Raw genomic sequence first — 17569 nt, 5'->3', positions numbered from 1 at the left:
GTGAATTAGGGACAAGTTGAATGGCTAGCATCAGATGATGTTACACCATAGTCTAACCATGACAAAACAAATTATGGATAATGGAATGAAGAGCTTCTCATCCAGATATTTTAAGTGTCCGTAGCTGTTACACAGTAAAAGAGCTTCTCTTTGTGACCGCATCAATTGTTGAGAGAAAGAAAGTTGGTAGTCAGTAATCACCCCCAGACTCTTAAAAGAATCTATTATGGCCATGGTGTACCCCCAAAAAACAGGGACTGAGGTAGGATGATCTAACCTTCCTGTTAACCAACAAGTAGATCTTTTAGAAACATTAACTCTAAATGGTTGAGCCGAAGTCATTCCACAACGTGATCTAAACAAAGCTGTAAAGGGAGTCAAATCTGGAGAAATGGGATCAAGTTTAGCTATCAAAAGAATGTCAAATGGCATAAATAGTAAAGCTGATGCTGATTCTTGAATAAGTGATGCTAAGGGGCTAAAGGAATATATTAAAGAGAACAGGAGATAGGTAGGATCCGGAGGGATTCTGCGTGTAAAAAAATTATTTAGATACTGAGTTGATTTAAAAACAACATACGAACAGTTGGACAAGAAGGACCTGAACCAATTCAGAACACAACCTGAAATGCCACACTTAACTAATGAATGAGCAAGATCTCATGATCTACTAGGTAGAAGGTCAAGGCCAAAGTAAGAAAAGACTGCGAGATTGATTTGACCACTATATAAAACGTTGTGAACTTCACTCAGTAATGCACCCAAAATGGTATCCATGCTGTATCCTGATCTAAAACCACACTGTTTTGGGTGTGAAGCAATATCTTTTTTTCTAAGACATTAATTGATTTAAAATTGTCTTCTCTACAATTTTGAGATAAAGTAGAGATTAGAAATAAGCCTATAATGTCAGGGATTATTAGGATCCAATGTAGAAGTTTTTTTTTTTTTTTTAAAGAACAGATGTGATTATTGCATGTTTCCAACAAGGGAGAACAGTGCCAGAATCCAAACTAAAATTTACCACAGAGTGCAACAGTAGCAGAAGACCATGGTGCGTAAACAATTTTCTTTAACTACATGCATAAGCTTCAATAGCTCATAATTTGCAAGTGGATATACACTTGGGCAGCTTCTGGGTGGAATGAGGGTGGGGTGCACAATTACAAGCATAATGTACAGAGTACTGTAAATTACATGTGTACCACTGGAACTTACAGGCGAACATTTACTACTACAAATCATTTCTATAGCGCTACCAGTCATACGCAGCGCTTCACAATTTATACCTGCTCTGTCTAAATGCTTGCATCTAAATGCATATGCGGGTATTTAAATAGTAGGTGCCTATTTTCCTTTAGAGAATATGTGCTAATTGAGTGCCTATATAGATGCACTCTTACAGAATTGCCTTCTACATCTCTTACATTTTGCTTATTAAGATGAACATTGGATTATTATATTCATGAAATTTATAAAAATAAAAATAAATAATGTAAGCATAAGCTCTAGTGCATTTTCAAAGAAGCCAGTTTAGGAGCCTGATTTTCAAAGTTAAGAACCTAAAACCTTTGAAAATTGACCTCCTTGAACATCAGCCTCATTGTATTTTAGGTCATTAATGCTGGGTCTTGGGTCACAGGTCACTGCTGGATCTCATCACTAGTGCTAAGTCACAGGTAGCTAATGCTGGGTTACTGGCTATTATATTTAGATTATTAATTTCTGGTACTGAATTACTGGTCATTCAACTTTCAGCTCAATAACAATAGGTAATACAGTGTACAGTGCTCACCTCATTGAAATATGGGTTATTCCTCGTTTGATTCTTTGTCCGATTCATATTCTCCCCAATGAAAACCTTTACCACTGGCTTCAGATTATTTCCTTGGAGTTGGCGACCCTCAATGATTCTCACTCGAACCTGTAAAAGGATATGATTTAACTGAAATGACTGGCAGATCTTAGGATGAAGGTGTTGCTGGCTGCCAGTTATCTAAAAAAATGAAATCCTATAGGTCTGTGGCACATAGGGTGGGACAGTGTGGCAAATGCCACTTCGAAAAATGGCTTCCTGCCCATTTGCCATAGCAAACAATGTTTGAGTTGAGCAGGGCTCTATAGATAACAGATATCCGCCACAGATGAAGCAATGACAGTTTCAAATTGCAAGCCTGAACTCTGAAGAAGCAGCCCTAACAGATTTGGGTTACACATGATGGATCATTGGCAGAAGGAGAGAGAGCTGGGAAGGAAGAAAGCATAGACTCAGAAGGGAAAGAGTGATCAAGAATGTTGACACAGGTGCTGAATGGGGAGTTGGAGACAAGAAGAAGGATGAGACAAGAATTTGGGAAAAGAAAAAAAAAGGATGATATTTAAGAGCTTATGAGGATATCAGTGATAAACTTTGGGGCCTGGAGGAAGAAACAGAGGAAGAATGGTGCTAGAGGGAAGAACAGAGGAAGGATGGGACTCAAGAACTGGGGGATGGAGATCAGAGAAAGATGAAACTGAGCCGGTTTGTGGGGGGGGGGGGGGGGGGGGGATAGCAGAGATTGGAGGACTGATCGTCAGTCAAGGCACATTTCAGGACCGGGGGAAAGGGAGAAACACTGGATGGACCCAGGGAGGGAGAGAAAGAGAGAGATGCTGGACCAAGAGAGGAAGAGAGAGGGAGAGGAAGAGATGTCAAAGTGCCATGGCATCAAGGACAATAAAATGGCTTTTCTACTGCCAGTTTTGAGGGTCTGCGAGCAGCCAGTCTGGCCACTGAAATACTGGCCAGGCTGACTAAAAACAGCTAGTTGGCAACCCTACATGCACCAACATTCAGGGGAACTGCAGCACTGTAGCACTGTCTGGTTAGTACTGGGGCAGTCCAGGTGTAGAGCTGGTAGTTAACTAGGCAGTGGTGATATTCAGCCATGAATACTAGCTTTTTTTTGCCAATCATTTTCTTAAAACCCCTTAAGCGTTTCCACTTCCCCATGAGCTTCCCACTCCTGAAGGACCTCCCCCCCCCCATCCACCAACATCCTGTTGGTCCATCCTGGCCTACCTTGAGGATCTCTGGTGGTCTAGTGTAGGGAGGATAGGAGCATTCCCCATTTGCTCCTGTCCATGCTCTGGGTTTAACATGGCTGTCACAAGAATGGCTAGAGGTTGCAGCAGCCATTTTGAAACTGGAGCTGGCATGTGCAGGAGTGAGTGGGGATCACCCCTGCCCTCCCTATACTACCAACAGGGACCCTTATAGTAGGCCCGATATTCAGGAGGGGGAGAAGGCCATGGCAGAGTTTGGGTGGAAAGCTCTTGGGGAGGGATGTATGGGAGAAGGCATGGCAAGAGCAAAAGAAAAAAGATGATATTCAGCCTGCTACTCAGTTAGCTAACCAGGTAGCAGACTGAATATTGCAGCTATGGTGGCACTGAATATCAGGGCCTAATTCACCCTGTGACAGTCAGTCAGTGTTTAAAACAATGCTGACCGCCGCTGGCTGAATATTGACCAGAAGATGTTTACAGTTCTGAAGTCTGGGTATTAATAGTTAGCTTTTTGCCCTTCTATTATCCTGACATCAGCATATGAGCCTGCTTAGTGCAGGCCTTTCTTTTCCTGTTCTGAAGATGCATAAAACATCAAGGATCCTGCAAATCACTTACAATACAGTAAATAAAGATTGATAATGTATTATGCTATTTTGAGTAGGGGCCAACCTAAAATAGCATATAATGGGAATTTCTGTGACTTTTCCAAGATAGTAGTACATATCTCTTCTGAGTTGTGTCTTTTTTTTTTTTTTTTTTAAGCATTTATTTATAATTTTAACATTTTGAAACACAGTACATATCTATATATTGATTCTGTAGATACATGTCTTCACATAGTAGCATAAGAATTTCAAACATTATCTAACAACTTCAGCTAAACAGTTATACACCTCTATTTAGGTTAACTATATTCCCCTCCTCTTAAGCTTTCCCCCCCCCCCCCTATATAATTGTGTGTGCAACAGGTTATTATAATGCAGAGGTTGCTTTCCATTTAATATACGGGTCCCAGATTTTGTGGTAATGTGTAATCCGACCGTTCCTCATAGCAGTAAGTTTTGACATTAGTTGTATTCTATCCAATTTTTCCCGGACTATGTGCATCCCCGGAATCATAGGTTTCTTCCAGGCTGAGGCAATGATGAGTTTGCCTGCCACAAATAGCTGAGTGGCGAAGCTGTGTGTGATTTTTTCAATCCCTGTGGGTTTAAAGTGAAGCAGACAGCTCTCCACCTTCATGGGATATGTCTGGCTCGTCACTTCACATAGGAAGCCTATCACCTCCATCCAAAACTTTTGAGCGTGGCTACAGGCCCACCACACGTGAAACATATCCCCTTTTATCTCACATTGCCTCCAACATTTGCCAGTGCCCTTTTTATACATTGTGGCTAATCGATGGGGAGTGTAGTACCACCAATATAGCATCTTGTGCCCGTTTTCTATCAGGGTACTAGAGACTGATACCCTTAGTAGTGACCGAAAGGCTTGTGCCCATTGAGATGGGTCATAGGTGGAACCCATTACTATTTCCCACTTTGTAGTGTAGTGTTCTATTGGGTTCTCCCTATATAAGAGGGCCCCATAAATTCTAGTTATCCCCCCTTTACTACCCCCTTTTGTCAGACTTTTCTCCAGTATTGTCTCTGTCAGACTAAGCTCTTCTACCACCCTCCTCTTTATAAAGTCACGAACTTGGTAAAATTGGAAAGCTTGCAGGGGGGAAAGTCCATGTTCTCGGCATAATTCTGTGTATGAGGTCACTACCCCTTGTTCCCACATTTGTCCCAGTTCGCACAAGCCTCGCTCTTCCCATTCTAGGTATGCCCCGTCTAATTGACCCGGTCCAAACTGCGGAGCAAATCTGAGAAACATGTGCGTAAAGTATGTCCTTTCTGGGAAATGTTGTTTCCGTATCTGTCTCCAGGTCATAAGAGGCCACCGTAGCACGGGGGGGCTTCTCTTAATTACTTCATCTAGTTGTTGTGTCGGTAGCCATGGTACCGCTCTCAAGGGTATGGGATCTACCCATCTTTGTTCCATTTTAATGCCTATCTTTACCGGGTTCTGCTGCCACGCAGCTATTATTTTTAAATGCGCCGCCTGATAATAGGTCTTAAAAGATGGGACCCCCATCCCGCCCCGCTTACGCGATTGATATAGCACCTCTCTCCGCACTCTCGGGGGTTTTTTCTTCCAAATGAACGCAAATGCCTTTCTCTGCAAGTTCCTCAGAAAGCCCTTTGGGAGATTAATTGGTAGCGCCATAAAAAGATATAAAAGTTTGGGGAGAACCATCATTTTTAATGCACTGATTCTTCCCATCCATGACAGAGTCAAGCCCTCCCATCGCTCCATTTCCAAAAAGAGGTCTCGCACTTTGTCTGGGAAGTTGTATTTGAAAATTTCTTCTATTTTACGTGGAATATTGACCCCTAAGTATCGAATGTATTTGGTCGCCCACCTGTATTGAAAGTGCTGTTGGAGCCGTGTCAACTGTACGTCAGGGATCCCCACGTCTAATGCTTCAGATTTGTCAAAGTTGATTTTAAACCCTGATACTTCCCCGTATTTTTGTATAACTTCATTTATTTTTGGGAAGGAGACCAGGGGCTCCACCAACGTGAGCAATATATCATCAGCGAACATAAGAACTTTAGTCTCTATTCCTCCCCATCTTGGGCCCCTGATCTCTCTCTGGGTTCTAATTTGAATAGCTAGCGGTTCCATTACTAGGGCAAATAAGAGCGGGGATAGCGCACAGCCCTGTCTGGTGCCCCTATTCAGCTGGAACGCTTGAGAGAGATGGCCATTAATCCGCACAGCCGCTTTTGGGGATTTGTATATTGTATGTAACCAGGACCCAAACCGCCCTCCAATGCCTATTTGCCTTAATACTTCAAATAAAAAGGGCCAGCTCACCCTGTCAAACGCTTTTTCGGCATCCAGAGATAAAATGCACAGGGTAGTATTATGAATTTGTGCATTCTGGACCATAAAAATGGCTCTCCTGACATTGTCAAAAGTTTGCCGACCTTCCACAAACCCTGCCTGATCTTCATGGACTAAATTCGGGAGATATTTTTGTAATCTAGTTGCCAGAATTTTAGTAAATATTTTGTAGTCCACACCCAGTAGGGAGATGGGCCTGTATGACCCGCATTTCTGCGGATCCTTGCCTGCTTTGGGGATCACAGTTATAGTAGCAAGATCCCAAGTTGGCGGCAACCCCGTGGTCGTATCTATGGAGTTGAAGACTCTCACCAAAATGGGGGCCAGCAACTCTCCAAAGATTTTATAAAATCGATTTGTATATCCATCAGGGCCCGGCGCCTTGTGGGGAGCCAGTGTTTTAATGGTGGACCTGACCTCCTCTAACGTGATGGGCTTCGATAATATTTGCTGGGCCTCCCCAGATAATTGAGGGAGCTCAATTCCCGCCAAAAACTCCTCTATATTTTCCAGATTTGGGGCCGTCTCTGGGGTATATAGTTGTTGATAAAAGGATCTAAATATGGACTTTATTGATTCCAGATCTGTATGGAGCTCACCTTGTTCATCTTTTAAGCTTCTTACTCCATTCCTAGCAGCTCTTTGTTTTAATTTATATGCTAATAACCGACTGGGCTTATTGCCAAATTCAAAATGTGTTTGACCCACTCTTTGCAATTGTACAGTCAAGTCTGCCAATTCCAAGTCTAGGATCTGGTGTCTTACAGTGGTGGAAATAAGTATTTGATCCCTTGCTGATTTTGTAAGTTTGCCCACTGACAAAGACATGAGCAGCCCATAATTGAAGGGTAGGTTATTGGTAACAGTGAGAGATAGCACATCACAAATTAAATCCGGAAAATCACATTGTGGAAAGTATATGAATTTATTTGCATTCTGCAGAGGGAAATAAGTATTTAATCCCTCTGGCAAACAAGACCTAATACTTGGTGGCAAAACCCTTGTTGGCAAGCACAGCGGTCAGACGTCTTCTGTAGTTGATGATGAGGTTTGCACACATGTCAGGAGGAATTTTGGTCCACTCCTCTTTGCAGATCATCTCTAAATCATTAAGAGTTCTGGGCTGTCGCTTGGCAACTCGCAGCTTCAGCTCCCTCCATAAGTTTTCAATGGGATTAAGGTCTGGTGACTGGCTAGGCCACTCCATGACCCTAATGTGCTTCTTCCTGAGCCACTCCTTTGTTGCCTTGGCTGTATGTTTTGGGTCATTGTCGTGCTGGAAGACCCAGCCACGACCCATTTTTAAGGCCCTGGCGGAGGGAAGGAGGTTGTCACTCAGAATTGTACGGTACATGGCCCCATCCATTCTCCCATTGATGCGGTGAAGTAGTCCTGTGCCCTTAGCAGAGAAACACCCCCAAAACATAACATTTCCACCTCCATGCTTGACAGTGGGATGGTGTTCTTTGGGTCATAGGCAGCATTTCTCTTCCTCCAAACACGGCGAGTTGAGTTCATGCCAAAGAGCTCAATTTTTGTCTCATCTGACCACAGCACCTTCTCCCAATCACTCTCGGCATCATCCAGGTGTTCACTGGCAAACTTCAGACGGGCCGTCACATGTGCCTTCCGGAGCAGGGGGACCTTGCGGGCACTGCAGGATTGCAATCCGTTATGTCGTAATGTGTTACCAATGGTTTTCGTGGTGACAGTGGTCCCAGCTGCCTTGAGATCATTGACAAGTTCCCCCCTTGTAGTTGTAGGCTGATTTCTAACCTTCCTCATGATCAAGGATACCCCACGAGGTGAGATTTTGCGTGGAGCCCCAGATCTTTGTCGATTGACAGTCATTTTGTACTTCTTCCATTTTCTTACTATGGCACCAACAGTTGTCTCCTTCTCGCCCAGCGTCTTACTGATGGTTTTGTAGCCCATTCCAGCCTTGTGCAGGTGTATGATCTTGTCCCTGACATCCTTAGAGAGCTCCTTGCTCTTGGCCATTTTGTAGAGGTTAGAGTCTGACTGATTCACTGAGTCTGTGGACAGGTGTCTTTCATACAGGTGACCATTGCCGACAGCTGTCTGTCATGCAGGTAACGAGTTGATTTGGAGCATCTACCTGGTCTGTAGGGGCCAGATCTCTTACTGGTTGGTGGGGGATCAAATACTTATTTCCCTCTGCAGAATGCAAATAAATTCATATACTTTCCACAATGTGATTTTCCGGATTTAATTTGTGATGTGCTATCTCTCACTGTTACCAATAACCTACCCTTCAATTATGGGCTGCTCATGTCTTTGTCAGTGGGCAAACTTACAAAATCAGCAAGGGATCAAATACTTATTTCCACCACTGTATCTCCTGTGCCCGTCTCAGCAATGTTGAACTGGGCTGCGTATCCCCTTGTTGCATCTCCCCCTCCACTCGCAACAACTCCTCCCGCAATTTCTGTTCCTCCGCGGTTCTCTTTTTCCAACAGTGTGAGCGTAGCGCAATTAGTTGGCCCCGCAGCACTGCTTTAAGTCCCTCCCAGAGTGTGGCCGGGGATACCTCCCCATTATGTCATTATGAGTGAGATATTCTTTAATATATTGTTCAATGGAGATTAGGTTATCTGGGCTCACTAATAGTGTGTCATCTAGATTCCATGTGCGCTCTTTCCTTGGCATCCCCATGTTTGCGAGTCGTAGCAGCACTGGGGAGTGATCTGACCATGTACGTGGTAGTATTTGGGATGTGGCCCCCATACTCGATATCATTACATCTCCCAGCCACATGTCTATCCGGGAAAAGCTATGATGCATTGAAGAGTAAAAAGTATAGCTACGTGTTGAGGGATTATCCCTACGCCACAAGTCTATTAACTGCCACCTTGTGAGTAATTCTTTAAGTTGGCGTCTACCCTGTTGGCCATATGTGACTCCTATTGTGGAGTTGTCTAAATGGGGATGCAATGTAATGTTAAAGTCTCCTCCTACTAGTAGGGATCCCTCAATGTGTTGTGTGATTTGTCGGTCTAGTTCTAGGAAAAATTGCTCCTGGTTGGCATTGGGACCATAGATGTTTAATATCGTATAAGCTTTTCCAGCTAACTGCAGGTTCATAATCAAATATCGCCCATCTTTGTCCCGTATTACCTTCCGTACCACCCAGGGCTTGGAATTGCTTAGTGCTATCAAAACCCCCTTACTTTTTGTGTTCGCATGGGAAGAGGCGAAATATATATGAGGGTATTGTCTATGCGTACAGAGTCTCTCGTATCTGGGTTTAAGGTGGGTTTCCTGGATCAAAGCCACATCCACTTGTAGGCGGCAAAGTTCCCTAAATAATAATTGTCGCTTTCTGGGTATGTTTAGCCCCTTTACATTTAATGATATCCATATTATATCAGCCATAATTATCTCGAGATGTCATTCTTCGCCTCTGTAGTGTATCTCTACCCTGATAAGCATGATATGTCTCATGTATTGTGTCATCTTTGTTCCCCTCCCTTCTCCCCTCCCCCTCCCACTTCCCACCCTTCCCCCCACCTTTGTAAGTTGGGTGTCTCTCAATATCGACAGGCACCCAAGCAAAGAGAAAGTGATCCACCAAACATTTACCGCATACCCTTTGAATATCAGTTAACGTAACATAAGCAAACTAACATTACTTAAACATGTCTTTCGTCTTGGTCCCGAACCGCTACTTTGGTGTCTAGCAGCTTTTCACCTTCTATTGGTTCTGGGTCTTCTCGTCCCATGGCTTCATGTAATTTTAGCAGCAGATTGTTGTCGCTGAAGTCTCCGTGGACCTTTTCCCGCTCTTTTCCATTTTGTTGGTGCAGACTGCGTGGTATTTCTCTTATCCCCGTTGGGAGCAACCAAGTCCGCTTCCACTTCTAGTTCTGGGCAAATTGTTCTGGCCTCCTCTAGTGATCTTATTTGGTGCAGCTTGCCGTCTTTATAAAATGCCAAGGCAAAAGGATACCGCCATCTGTACTGTATGTTTAGGTCACGCAGTCTTCTTGTAAAAGGTTTCAGTTCATTTCTCCTTTTTAACGTCGCTGCTGCCACGTCTTGGTAGATTTCAATTCTATATGAATCCCATTTAAATTCTGAGACTTGACGTGCTGCTTTTAAGATTTGTTCTTTAAGTTTAAAACTCGTAAAGCAGGCTATTATATCTTTTGATATGTTATTGCGGCTCGGGCCCAGCACTCTATGGGCCCTCTCAATCTGGACTGCCTCTGCCTCAATAGCCGTATTGTTCGCTGCCATCAATTCGGCCACCATCTTTTGGATCACCGTTATGCTATCTTGATATGTGGGCGTCTTCGGTAGCCCACGAAAGCGCAGGTTGTTCTGTCGGCCTCTATTTTCTAGGTCTTCAACCTTGGCCCATAATTGTTGTTGCTCTTTATGCAGTCCTGTAATATGTTGTTCCATCTGACCCAGAGCTTCACTGTGGCCTTCCACCTGGTTTTCTGTTTCCTCCAAGCGCATCCCAAGCTCCCGAATTTCACCTCTAAGGTCAGCTCCCAGCGTGGCCACTTCTGTACGTAGCGCTTTCAGGTTTGAGCTGATTTCTTGCAGCCAGTTTTTTAGCGCTGGAGCGATCTCTCCATCTGCCTCTTCCAAAGCGGGGCGCTCAGGCGATCCTTCGCCTCGGCGCTGATTCCTCTCCTCTCGTTTTTCTTGCTCTTCGCGGGCCGCCGCCATCTTGAAGCTTGGCGCACCATCTCCGTTCGGGTAAGCAAATCGCGCTAGGTCCAACCCCGTTGCCTTCTGATTCATATTTACCCGATTGCTGGCTGACGGAGGGGGTATTCAGACCCGCTGGGCTTCGTTTGCCGCTGTTCGCTCAAGTTTATTAGCAGATTTCTTGCGGGGTAGCGGGAGCTCCGCTCTCAAACGTCCATTCTATCTGGTGACGTCACTTCCTCTGAGTTGTGTCTTTTTTAACGTAAAAGAGTTTTATCTGCTTAGTACAATATCTTTCTGCTGGAAATGTTTCAAAGTCTCAAAATGTACTGAACTGAGCCCTACATAAGTATTTTAATTAAATTCATTGATCTTTACTGTACTCATTCTAGCTTAGTTATATATCACTTAAGATAGTAATCAGCAGAAGGAGTAGTGTAGCCAACATGCCGCTTGTCTATTCACTCTTCCTCAAAAGAATTTTCCTTGTTTAGCAATCACGTCTTTTTAAAGATTGTGCTTGTTACATTGTTTGCACATATTATTGCAGGGCTGGGCACCGCCATTTTGCAGGCGACACCAAAGGAAGAGGAGGGAGGCCACCTCCCTCTTCCAACCTCAAGGTAGGGGGTAGGGGGATTGACTGTGGCCCACTGGGCCACCAGGTACCCCTTACTAATGCTGGGAGGTTGGGGGCTGGAGACCCACCAGATCTCCAGTCCTCCCTGAACCTGTCAGGGGAGGGTTCGGGGGGACTGGAAGTCCACCAGATCTCCAGCCCCCTGTCGCTGGGGGGGGTCATCACTGGTCGCAGAATTGTGTGCTTAAATTTGCATGCAATTATCTCTGATCATAGGTGCAGTAAAGCCTCACGCTGTTCCACCGCTATTTTTAGAGCGCTGTTTGGAACAGCGCGGGGCTTTTGATCATCTACCTGTTAGTGATACAGAAATATGATTGCTATGATATTCTTATGCACCTATCTGTATCTATATTCTGAAATTCTTATTCTATAATGTGTATATGTCGTTGTAACATTTTGTAAGCCATATTGAGCCTGCAAATAGGTGGGAAAATGTGGGATACAAGTGCAGCAAATAAATAAATAAATAAATAAATAAATAAGATATCTGGCTAAAGACTATGCATTCGCAAGCCCCAAAATTTAAAAAAAGATAGATTTATGTGTTTATCTTTAAAACTAACCACATTAAAATCATTCTAGATATCAACCTTTTGAGTTCAAAGCCTAGAACCCATAAATATAACCCTAGGAGAATGTTTTGAATTGAAGACTTGGATCTCTAGAAATTACACCTCTAGGAATTATTTGGATCAGTGCCTATAATCCTTAGGAATAGGGGTAGCAGAACATCTTTTTGGTTACTTGGAGGGACCAAATAAACCAATCTCCAGCCTCCTACCCAAACTCTCCAGTTGATTTTGGATTGGACACTGACACTTAAATTTACTAATACTGACTTTTTTTGAGAATTTATGTTTTCAAACATATATTGTGCCCAAGTATATCTCTGAGGCTTTTTCTTCTGTAAAACTTTGTTTATCTTATAAAATTCTGAACATGTTAAGTGAAGTTTTGTGTTTTTGTGTAGTTTTAATATTTTTACTTTCGTTCACTCCCCACAATTGTTTTTGTTTGTAAGATAAAATAGTGGTCAGACCATGGTGCTAGCGACCCATCCCATTCTGTAGTCTATGCCTAGGAAAACCCTCATTCCCTCCCACCCCAACCCCAACCCCCTTGAAATTCTTGGAATCAGAGGCTTGCATCCCTTGGAAATAGCTCCATCAGTAACACACAATTTCTATAGAATAACTTTGGATTATTCCAGAACTATACCCATTCTACTTACCTGAAATTGTTGGGGTCTGTCCTTAAGATTTGCTCTGATATTAAATGCTCTTTGATCTTCTCTGATCTGTGCTGGAAGCAGAAGTGAAACAAATTTTGGAGATTAAAGAAAGGAGAATGTGCTGGGTGAAGAGCACATTTATGAAAAGTACAGCAACCTCATGATTCTAGTAACCCCATAACTAGAGAAATGACCAATGAAAAACTCCAGACCTGAAGTTCTATGCAATTAAAGAATGTTCATGCCAAAGAGATTCTGGGAGTTTACTCTGTTTCAGAAAGTCTCGTTCTATCTTATCTCTGGGTATAGGAAAGCAGCTCCCCTTGTTCTCCCTCTACCTTGATTTTTCAGAATGGGAATATATCTCCCTTTGTCCTGGTTCTAGGCAATGGGAGTATATTCCCTAGGCTCACTGATCTCATCTCATGGTTTTCAGTATCATCTTTATACTGATGACACTCAGCTATATCTCTCCACACCAGACATCATCGCGGAGACCCAGGCCAAGGTATCGGCCTGCTTATCCGACATTGCTGCCTGGATGTCCAACCGCCACCTGAAGCTGAACATGTCCAAAACCGAGCTCCTCGTCTTTCCACCTAAACCCACCTCTCCTCTTCCTCCACTCTCTATCTCAGTTGATAACACCCTCATCCACCCCGTCCCATCTGCCCGCAACCTCGGAGTCATCTTCGATTCCTCCCTCTCCTTCTCTGCGCATATCCAACAGACTGCCAAGACCTGTCGCTTCTTCCTCTTCAACATCACAAAATTCGCCCTTTCCTATCTGAACACACCACACGAACTCTTGTCCACGCTCTCATTACCTCTCGCCTTGACTACTGCAACTTACTCCTCACCGGCCTCCCACTTAGCCATTTATCCCCCCTTCAATCCGTTCAGAATGCTGCCGCAAGTCTTATATTCCGCCAGAACCGATATACTCATATCACCCCTCTCCTCAAGTCACTTCACTGGCTTCCGATCAGATACCGAATACAATTCAAGATTCTCCTCCTTACCTACAAATGCACCCGGTCTGCGGCTCCTCACTACCTCTCTACCCTCATCTCCCCCTATGTTCCCGCCCGTAACCTCCACTCACAGGACAAATCCCTCCTCTCAGTTCCCTTCTCCACCACTGCCAACTCCAGGCTCCGCTCATTCTGCCTTGCCTCACCCTATGCATGGAACAATCTTCCTCAACCCCTAAGCCAAGCCCCCTCCCTACCCATCTTCAAATCTCTACTTAAAACTCACCTCTTCAGGGCTGCTTTCGGCACCTAACCTTTCGTGAAATATAGTATGCCCTATCAGACGGACTCTACACTTGTCTTTTGACTGTACACTTGTCTTTAAATTGTTTAGATTGTCTTTAGATTGCACACCTGTCTTTTAGATTGTAAGCTCTTTGAGCAGGGACTGTCCTTCCATGTTAAATTGTACAGCGCTGCGTAACCCTAGTAGCTCTTTAGAAATGTTAAGTAGTAGTAGTAGTAGTATATTTCCTTATGTCTGACCACAGAGAAATGACATCTCATAACTCCCTATCTGGGCTCTGGAAATAGGAGTGTATCTTCTGGTTAAATGAGAACACACCTGCCTATGTTCTGAATGTGAGGAATAGGAGTGTTTGTCTGTGCTCAGGCTCTAAAGAATGGGAATGCATTTCTTGATATCTGGCCACTGATGTCTGGGATCATATCTGGGGAATGGATATCATTCAGTGTTCAGACAAAGGGAATAGCAACATTTCTCCCTGTGTCATGGCTCTGGACTAAGGAAAAAATGCCTGTCTGGATTTTGGAAATAAAAGCATGTCTCCCTCTATTTTCTTTCTGGAGAACAAGGAGAATATCGGGGGGGGGGGGGGGGCATATGGAATGCATCTTCATGGGTTAATGCCTCTGGTAATGAAAACACTTCTCTCTGTGGCTGGGCACTGAGAAATGAAAGAACGTCTCTATGTCCAGTCTCTCAGGAATAGAAATACATCATTTCATGCCGTGGAAAAACAGCATAATGTCTGGACATTTGGGAAATGAGAGGACATTTTATTGTGTCCAGGAAAATGTCTACTTGCATCCGGGCTTTGGGAACTAGAGGCATACATCCCTTTGTCTAGGAACAGGGATCTGGAAGCTCATATATCTGTTTTCTGCCACTAGAGAATGGAAACATGTCTTCCTGTGTCCTGATTTTAGAGAAGAGAAATTCAAACACATCTACCTGTGTCTGGGCATTGAGGAATGTGGCCACATTTCTGTGTCCTAGTTCTGGGGGATGCTATAGTGTTACCTAGGGGCACTTTTACTAAGCTGTGTTAGGCACTAACTTGCACCTAACGCAGCTAAAATGGCCTAACGCAGGACATATTAAAGCGTCTTGCATTACTTTTGGCATTTGTGCACAGTATTGTCTCTTTTTTTTTTTTTTTTTTTGAGGGGCATGGCTGGGGTAGAGAATGGACAAAGTGGGCTTGGAAGTGATCACAGGGAGGCGGTAAGGGCTCCTGCGTCAATTTTTTTTATGGCTGTGCGTTAATGGTAACATTAGCGTATGGCCATAAATGAGACAAATACAAAAAAAGGCTTGTTCACGGCCACACAAGAAATGGGCTTAGAATGCAGGAAAGACCCGTGTAAAGGCACGCAAAGCCCATTCTTAATGCAGCTTAGTAAAAAAGAGTCCCATGGAGGGGCATAATCGAAAAGGACGCCCAAGTTTTGTTGAGGACGTCCTCGCAAAACGTCCCGATGGGGCGTCTATCTTTCATTTCGATAATACGGTCAGGGATGTCCAAATCTTGAAATTTAGGTCGTCTTTAGAGATGGTCGTCCCTAGACTTTGTCGTTTCTGATTTTCGGCAATAATGGAAACCAAGAACGACCATCTCAGAAACGACCAAATGCAAGCCCTTTGGTCATGGGAGGAGCCAGCATTTCTAGAGCACTGGTCCCCCGACATGCCAGGACACCAACCGGGCACCCTAGGGGGCACTACAGTGGACTTCAGAAATTGCTCCCAGGTACATAGCTCTCTTACCTTGTGTGCTGAGCCCCCCAACCCCCCTCAAAACCCACAACCCACAAACTACACCACTACCATAGCCCTTACTGGTGAAGGGGGGCACCTAGATGTGGGTACAGTGGGTTTCTGGTGGGTTTTGAAGGGCTCGCTGTTTCCTCCACAAACATAACAGGGAGGGAGGGGATGGGCCTGGGTCCACCTGCCTGAAGTGCACTGCACCCACTAAAACTGCTCCAGGTACCTGCATACTGCTGTGATGGACCGGAGTATGACATCTGAGGCTGGCAAAAAATATTTTTAAAGATATGTTTTGAGGGTGGGAGGGGGTTAGTGACCACTGGGGGAGTAAGGGGAGGTCATCCCCGATTCCCTCTGGTGGTCATCTGGTCAGTTCGGGCACCTTTTTGAGGCTTGGTTGTAAAAAAAACAGGACCAGGTAAAGTCGTCCATGTGCTTGTCAGGGATACCCTTTTTTTTTTCCATTATGGGTCGAGGACGTCCATGTGTTAGGCACGGCCAGGTCCCGCCTTCCCTACGCCTCTGATACACCCCCTTGAACTTTGGCCATCCCTGCGACGGAAAGCAGTTGGGACGTCCAAACTCGGCTTTCCATTATACCGATTTGGACAACCCTGGGAGAAGGACGCCCATCTTCCGATTTGTGTCGAAAGATGGGTGTCCTTCTCTTTCGAAAATGAGCCTGTTGATGTCTAGGATATAGAGATACTCACCTTTCATGTTATCCATCTGGATTTTAGCTTCACTTGATGCAGGAAGAATATAGAAGGCTGTTAGAGTAATGGTGCACTGAAATTTAAAGAAAGAAAAACTAGATTAGCACTTACACACTTAATAGGATTGCTGTTAGTATAGTTTGGAAAATCAGTGCTGGAACAGGTGATATTACTCTGATCAAAAGCAGTGAAGAAATCCAGGGCCTTTTCTCCTTGGCAACGTTTATAATCAGTACAAAAACAAGCACAATTCCAGCATTCTAAATTAATGAACTTCTAATGCGGTCACATTACTATGAGATGGGGGTCACAAGAAATACGGTTGCTCCCCTTCTGAAACAATCATACATTGAGGGAGCCCCTTTACTTGCCTGAAAATGAGGCAGCCACTCTACATATCTCACACTAGCATACACTAAGGGAGCTTTTTCTCTGCCAGACACTAAAACAAACTGAAGGAAGCGGTCTCTATGTCCAAAACTCATACAAACAGAAGACTCTCCATCTGCATGGCATTTGCACAGAATGAGGAAGCCCACTTCTCCCTGCATGCCATTAGTAAAGAATGGAGTGGAGAGTAGGCTGAGATCTAGGGAAGCCAAAGTTCAAATCCCACTGTCACACCTTGTGATCTTGGGCAAGTGATTTAACCCTGCATTGCCCCTGGTTCAAACTTAGATTGTAAGCCCTCTGGGGCAGGAAAAATACCTTCTGTACCTGAATGTAACTCATTTTGAACTACCTGTTGAAAAAGGTGTAAGCTAAGTCCAAAAAACCCAAGGACTCAGTGATCTTTTCTCAGAACCTGACACTAGAATATGCTTGACCTTCTTCCTGTGTGACAGTAACACAGACTGGCAGCACCTTATAGACTAAACGTTCCATTCATCTAACGGTGGTCACCATTTTCAAAGGTGCTGACCATCACCAGATGAATTTGAACCAGACATTCAATGTCAGTCTTAATCCAGGCATTGGTACTGAATATCTGGGGAGTAGTTGGCCGCTGGAACTTATCCAGATAGCAGCAATATTCAGACTGGTACCTGGGTAAGGCCTTTTGCTGTCCTAACTTTGTCCAGGCACTTACCCACTTACTTACTTACTTACTGAATATCTCTGCCAACTGGGTATATCCTGATGCTGCCCCAACTCTGTCCCCAGACCGCCCCAGCACCAACCAGATAGTGCTATAGTGATCAAACCTGATTTTCAGTGGCACTGTGTGGTTAATTGAGGCTG

General features: G+C 44.2%; 1 protein-coding gene across 1 annotated transcript in view; it reads right to left on the bottom strand.

Moving 5' to 3' along the window:
• FER1L5 (fer-1 like family member 5) overlaps nt 1-17569 on the bottom strand; it is a 382389-nt gene that overhangs the window by 357439 nt on the left and 7381 nt on the right. The window contains 3 exon segments of the mRNA XM_030202486.1: nt 1796-1924; nt 12564-12634; nt 16325-16400. Coding sequence (XP_030058346.1) covers nt 1796-1924; nt 12564-12634; nt 16325-16400 — 276 coding nt within the window.

The sequence above is a fragment of the Microcaecilia unicolor genome, chromosome 4 (assembly GCF_901765095.1).
Source record: "Microcaecilia unicolor chromosome 4, aMicUni1.1, whole genome shotgun sequence".
NCBI lineage: Eukaryota > Metazoa > Chordata > Amphibia > Gymnophiona > Siphonopidae > Microcaecilia > Microcaecilia unicolor.
This window is presented reverse-complemented; position numbering and strand designations above follow the sequence as displayed.